Source organism: Gekko japonicus, unplaced genomic scaffold, assembly GCF_001447785.1.
Source record: "Gekko japonicus isolate JY-2015 unplaced genomic scaffold, Gekko_japonicus_V1.1 scaffold892, whole genome shotgun sequence".
Taxonomy (NCBI): domain Eukaryota; kingdom Metazoa; phylum Chordata; class Lepidosauria; order Squamata; family Gekkonidae; genus Gekko; species Gekko japonicus.
The window spans coordinates 440,539-447,298 of NW_015174869.1; the positions used below are offsets into that span (position 1 = coordinate 440,539).

The window sequence follows — 6,760 nt, forward strand, 5'->3', positions numbered from 1 at the left end:
AGCGGGCTCCATCGGAGGGAGTGGGACATGCCTAGTGACAACAGGGGGGGGTACGGCTACGCAACTATATCATGGAGAACACCATCTTGATGGTAAGAATTTGGATATGAGTAGAGAGCACCGGAAAGTGTTTTAAGAACTTTTGTTAATTATTAAATGGCTTATTTTGTAATTTTAGTCAGAATTTTACTGTTTTATTGTTATTATCCGGCGTTATGCCCCTGTTTGCCACCCTGAGGCTGCGGGGAGGGCGGGATAGAAATCCAAATAAATAAATTTGGAAGCGCCGGCCTTCCTACCTCGAACCAGGAGAACCCTCGCAGGTTGACCTCTTCGGGTCTCTCCGTATTCTGGAGAGTTCCATGCTCGGGACCTTGAAGAACCACAAACTCGACATTGAGAGCGGAGAAGTACGTGCTGGGGATGTTGAGGACCTCCATGGAGATGGCCTTGGCGCCCCCTTCCACGACGGTGACGTTGTGGACCTCCAGAGGAATCGAGATTGGGAGGATCTCCAGAGACACCACGACCCCCTCCAGGGTGTCTGCCCCGTTAGCCGTGATGTCCACGGTGAACTGGTCGCTCTGGATCTCTGGGTTGGAGTGGAGGTACAGGACTTTGCCCTCGTCGATGTCTTCTTGGGTGAAGGACTGGATGGGATCCAGATTCGGGGGTTCTTCTGAGGTTGGGCCCTCAGACAGGGCCACGAGGAACCCTGAGAGGGGAGGGACGGTGACCGTGTAAACTATCTCCTGGGGAGGGATGTCCTCATGTTGGACCTGCAGGGTGGGAATCGAAGACGAGGAAATGCTTCATGAACGGCATGTTGGCGAGAGGAAGGTGCATTAAGAAGAAGAAGGGATTGGATTCATACCCCGCCCTTCACTCGGAGTCTCAGAGCGGCTTACAGACTCCTCTCCCTTCCCCTCCCCACAACAGACACCCGGTGAGGTAAAAGAAGAAGAAGAAGAGATTGGCTTTATACCCTGCCCTTCACTACCCAAAAGAGTCTCAGAGCGGCTGACAAACTCCTTTCCCTTCCCCTCCCCACAACAGACACCCTGTGAGGTAAAAGAAGAAGAAGAAGAGATTGGATTTATACCCTGCCCTTCACTACCCAAAGGAGTCTCAGAGCGGCTCACAGACTCCTTTCCCTTCCCCTCCCCACAACAAACACCCTGTGAGGTAAGTGGGGCTGAGAGAACTTGTAACTGACCCAAGGTCACACCAGCAGCTGCAAGTGGAGGAGTGGGGAATCAAACCCGCTTCTCCCAGATTAGAGTCTGTGCATTTAACCACTACACCAAACTGGCTCTGGAAGGTTAATTAAGAACGTAAGAACATCAGAGAAGCCAGGTTGGATCAGGCCAACTAGACAGTCTCCTAATTTCCCCCCTCTTCCTTTTCTGTTTCTCTTTCCTCTGTCCTTTAAATATTGCTACTGTTAGGCTGCAAGGAGTCTAGGCCTCGATGCTTTGCCAATGCCGAGATACTTTTGTGGGTGTAACAGTAATGAGACGCAGCTCGAGTTCAGCATTTTTAAGCCGCAAAGAAAGGGACCTCTTGGAACACATATGCAAAGAGTATGCATTGTTGTGCCATATTATCTGAATCATTCTGCAATCCCATGGTTTGTATGCATTGACCTCATTTGCATTGTATGTATTATACTGTTCTTAGTGCGTTCTGTTCTCTAATGTTGGTCCAGTTTTATTCACTGCACAACTTTGAAATCCAGCCCTGATGCATGGTTTGTATGCATTGACCTAATTTGCATTGTATGTATTATACTGTTCTTAGTGCGTTCTGTTCTCTAACATTGGTCCAGTTTTATTCACTGTTGGTTGTACGTTTCATATTGTTCACACGGCATCGTTTTCATGACATCATCTGCCTTGGATCTAAGCTAGAAAGGCCGATTACAAACAAATAAACCCTGCCACTGAAAAGAATGTGTCAGAGGGTAGCTATGCGGGTCTCCAGGAGAGGAGCTGGTAGCATCGAATTCAGCGGCATCTTAAAATAATAATTAATACTTATTGAATGGCGGTGTGTGCAGTATAGCTAGGAGATCCTAAGATTGTCCGGCAGCCAGAAGTTCTAGCTCCTTTAGTGTTATGCCCCACTAGGTGGTGGACTAGACTTGTTTTTTTAAAGGCAAGAGACGTTTCAGAGGTGGTTTGCCATTGCCTGCCTCTGTGTCATGCCCCTGGTATTCCTTGGAGGTCTCCCATCCAAATACTAGGCAGGGCCGACCCTGCTTAGTTTCCAAGATCTAACAAGATCGGCCTAGCCTGGGCTATCCAGGTCAGGGTAGCATCTTAGATACCAACAAGATTTGAAGGGTATAATCTTTCAAGAGTCAAAGGAGTTTTGACTGTCGAAAGCTGACACCCTGAAAATCTTTTTTGGTCTCTGAGGGGCCACTGGACTCGAATCGAGCTGAATCGAATAAGTTTTCAAAGGTGGGCTGGATGACGCCCTACATGTTCTTAGTCATGGCTGTTTGCCAAATATTGCACCTGGAGTGGATTTTCAGCTAGAGAGATCAGGAGCGAGTACAAACATTTTTAGGGAAAGGGAACTTACCAGCAGATAGTCGTTCTTGATCTCCACTGCTTCTCCTTGGGGGATGTGGATCCTCTCGTGATGAACGAAGTTGAGCGGGCTAGTCTGGGACTCCAGGGATACTGCGACATTCAGTGTACCTTCCACGACCACCTGATTTACTTCCACAGAGAAATGGATCCTATCCTGGGAGTTTTTGCTCCCATTGTGCTGGTAAACCACTTCTCCCGACAGCAGGTCTTTCTGAGTGAAGAATGACACCTCCTGACCCCCACGAAGGACCACTCCCCATTGGGGCGGGGCTACAATGCGAAAGAGGATGTCTTCGTCGTTCCTGATGTCCATGTTGGTTTCCAAGCTGAGGACGGAAGAGTCAATGGTCCTTTGGCCACCTTGGCGGACGACTAAGCCGGTGTGGTTCTCGATTTTGAGATACGGGTCAGAGGCCTGCACTTCCAGAAGCGTGGCGGTCTGGTGGAGGCCATCGGAGACCTGGAACTGGATCCAGCCTCGGTCAGCCCCTGAATGGACAAAGAGGATCTTCTTCTTCCTCAGGTCGTCCTGAGTGAAACGGTACACCTGGAGGCTTCTGTTGTCCACGGCGATTATGCTGCCGAAGAGAATGTCCTTCCTCACCAACACCAGTTGCGTGTCCGAGAAGCCCGAGTCCTTGTCAACAAAGGCGATGTCATCGGTGGTCAGCAAGCGCTGCCCGTGACGCACCACGTTGAAGACCTTGTTCACCACCTGGACTGGCGTGTGGTCATTCACGGGCTGAATGGAGACCCTGAAGACACCCCTCACTTCCTCGGCATCCGAATCCAAGCTCCCCTCGTCTTGTCTGATGGCCACAAAGGGGATGTCGTCCTCCAGGGTCTCGGAGTCATCATGCTGGTACACAAGACGGCCTCGGAGGATGTCTTCGTTGGTGAACTTGGTCACCGACTCCTGGCTGGAGGGCCAGTTCCCTGAGGTTCTCCAGATCAGCTTCCCGTGTGTCGGACCCTCTATCACCTCGTACATATAGTCCATACTGTTCACGGTCTTGACAAACAAATGGTCCTTGGAAATTACGGCTTGCCCTCCCTCTAAAACGGACAAAAGGACATTGGTCAGTGTAGGGGCGTCTGGATCTCCCCCGACATGTATCGTGTAAGTGTATACGGGCGAGTAGTGCTCCTCTGCCATGACACGGAACTGGAAGAAGTCTTCGCTCTCCTTCGAGTCTCGGATGGTCGCGGCGTAGCTAAGGCGATGGCTTTGCAGATCCTCTTGTGTAAAACCAAAGCCCTCGGTCAGCCTACTGCCCTGGAGTTCGAGGTTCCCCTTTTTGGGTGGTTGAACGATCAGGTAGTGGAAAAACACCGGGCCGGAACCCGCCTCCTCTAGAACCGCCCCCAGTTCAGCGGCAGTGATGTTCCTCTGCCTCTCATTCCTCATCTGGAGCGGGACCATCGTCTTCATCCTGATGGTGGCCCTCTTGATCCTGATGAGGAACGTGTTGTTCCTCAGGGTCTTCTGGCCTACTTGGACCACAAAACGGACCTTCTCAATCACGTCTTCTGCGAGGAGCTCGGCATCTGTGCTGAAATACTGGACGCGCCCTTGCTCGACCTCTTGCTGGTGGAACGACTCAACGGCCTTCCATTCCCCACCCACGACCCCTTGCTTTTGGATCTCGCCATACTGGAGGGGTGCGGTCAGCTGATACAGGATGGGCACTTTTTGTTGGACTGCATTGGTTTCTACAGAGAGGTTGGCTGTAGTGATCGGAACGACCCCCCCTTGTGAGACAACGAGGCCCGTGTTGTTGCGTACCTGGATGTCAGGCTCCATGGCCACCACCCTCAAGGTAGCTACCGGACTCATGACCATGCCGTCGTTGACCTGGAAAATGAGCGGCGACGTAGGCCCATTTTGGTGGACGTACACCACGTGGCCCGCTTCCAAATCCCTGCAGGAGAACTCCTCAATCGGGACTCCAGGACTGAAGTCGTACTCCACGTAACCTTCTTCCATTCTCTTCCCACCAAGCAGCTGGAACCGCAAGCTATCACAAGGGGTGTCGTCATCGAGGGCTTGGATGATGTCTGGGCCGAGGACCTTGCGCGTGTGCTCCAGAATGACCATGAGGTCTCCGTGCGGAAAGACGACTTCAGGGGCATCGTTGACTGGGTTGATCTTTATGGGAAGCAGATATATCTGGCCCTGCCACAAGCACTCCGGAACCCCTCTCCTGGAGGTGACCGTCACCTCCAGCAACACCTGGTCCATGGGCCCTTCGGAGCCATCGTGGACATACTTGACTTTCCGGTTCACGATGTCCAACAGAGTAAACTTCCTTCTGTTCCTGGCGCTGAAGACGTCCAGCTCCAGCTGGCCATGGCGTGGATCTGAGGTGACTTTGAGGAGAACCTGAGACTGCCTGATATTAGCGCTGCTGAGATCGATGGTCGGCTGGGTGTGCCGCCACTCCAGGAAAGCAGTGCCCCCTTCGGCAATGACCAACGGGCTGACATGCAAAAGTTTGGTGAAGTTAGCAAAGACCGGGGGGAGGTTGGGGTCTGGGTGACAGGGTTCCACAATCGGACCCTGCCAATAATCCGGAGGAGGGCTCTTGGGAGCTTCATCCTGCTCGTACGCGTCGTCGTATTCCGCGAATTGCTCCAGCATCCCGCAGCCGGCTGTCATGTCCTGGGTGACGAGAGCGTCGCGGAGGCTTCTCTTCTCCAGGTTTACCCTCAGATCCTCCATGCACCCCACGAAGGAGCTGTTGGAGAAGCCGTTCCCTGAGGCAAAAGCCAGTCGGCGCTCCCTCAACCGGCTGGCGGCCTTCTCGCTCAGGCCGCCGACAAAGAGCGGCCCTTGGAGGTCGAGGTAGTTGTGGATCCCCTTGTTGGAGGTCTGCGAGGCGTAGTAGTCCACGAGGATCTCGAACCGGCGGACGTCCATGTGGACCTTGACGTAGTGCTCCTGCTCGTTGCTGAGGTAGATGTTGTTGTGCAGCACGACGGGCCCGTTCCCTTTCTCCACCACGCCCCTCAGGCGCCCATCGAAGATCTCCAGGTAGAAGAAGTCGTTCTGCAGCCCCGACTGGTAAATCAGGGGCGCCTGCTTCACGCTGGTGGTGACCACAAACTCAATGGTTCCTTCCGCTCTTGCGCTCCAACTGGGGAATGCAATATAAGAATCTGGCCCCAAAAAGCCCAAGGGGTCATCAGGCCCAGCGGAGAATTCCTCGCTGCACCCCTCTCGGACGCCATGGACTCTCCTGGCACCGGAGCGGGACGCCAGGGCGGAGAGGACATCGTGGTCGTTGAACGTCACGGCGTGGAGGCAGCCCCTAAAGGGCAGACTCGCTCCGGTGAGGTACGGCAGCTCCAGACTCCCCGTCCCTCCCACGTAGAGGCCGTAATCGATGTCCAGTTGATTCGGAGGAGCCGGGAGCGCCACGGAGGCATTGAAGAGGCCGTCCACAGTCAAGGACATCCGCCCGTCGGCCACCAGCAGATCGGCGTCGTGGATCACGAGGTTATTGAGCTGCGGCCCCGCTGGGGACTTGACCGTCAGTTCCTCAGAACCTAAGTCTAGTCTCGCCTGCAACAAACAAACAAACCCAAGAGGTTAATGAGTGGGAGAACGATAACGGAGAAGCAACACATGTGATCGATTCTGAAGTTCTATGCACTTCCTTTTAATGATCAGATTTTTCTTTTTATCATGTCCTTCCTACAAGTTGCTCAGGGCCACATATGTGGTTCTCCCCTCCTCCATTCTTGTACTCACAGCAGTCCTGTGAGGTGGGCCAAACAGAGAGAGAGAGAGAGAGAGAGAGAGAGAGAGAGAGAGAGAGAGAGAGAGAGAGGGAGGGGGACATAAGAGAAGACATGATGGATCAAGCCAACCTGCTGGTGGACCTCCATTGAACAAGATGAAACAATTAAAACTGTGATGTTAACCTGGATGAAAGATGTAGGAGAGAATATAGAATGGGAGCAATGCTCAAAATTTTGGAAAACTATTAAATATATGAAAGCCATTTCTTACAAGGAAAATGTATATAAAATGTTCCACAGATGGTACTGGTCCCCGGATAAAATAGCAAAATGTTATTCCGGGCAGCCCAACTTATGTTGGAAGTGCAAATCGAATATAGGGACCTTCTACCATATGTGGTGGAAATGTAGTAAAA

The 6,760-nt window shown here is 52.4% G+C and overlaps 1 protein-coding gene across 1 annotated transcript in view; it reads right to left on the bottom strand.

The window, feature by feature from the left end:
* The window catches only part of CSPG4 (chondroitin sulfate proteoglycan 4), a 66,727-nt gene that overhangs the window by 19,484 nt on the left and 40,483 nt on the right, over positions 1 to 6,760 (bottom strand). The window contains exons 6-7 of the mRNA XM_015424775.1: positions 2,590 to 6,165; positions 300 to 779 (exon numbers count right to left, since the gene is read on the bottom strand). Coding sequence (XP_015280261.1) covers positions 300 to 779; positions 2,590 to 6,165 — 4,056 coding nt within the window. The remainder of the gene's footprint in view (positions 1 to 299; positions 780 to 2,589; positions 6,166 to 6,760) is intronic.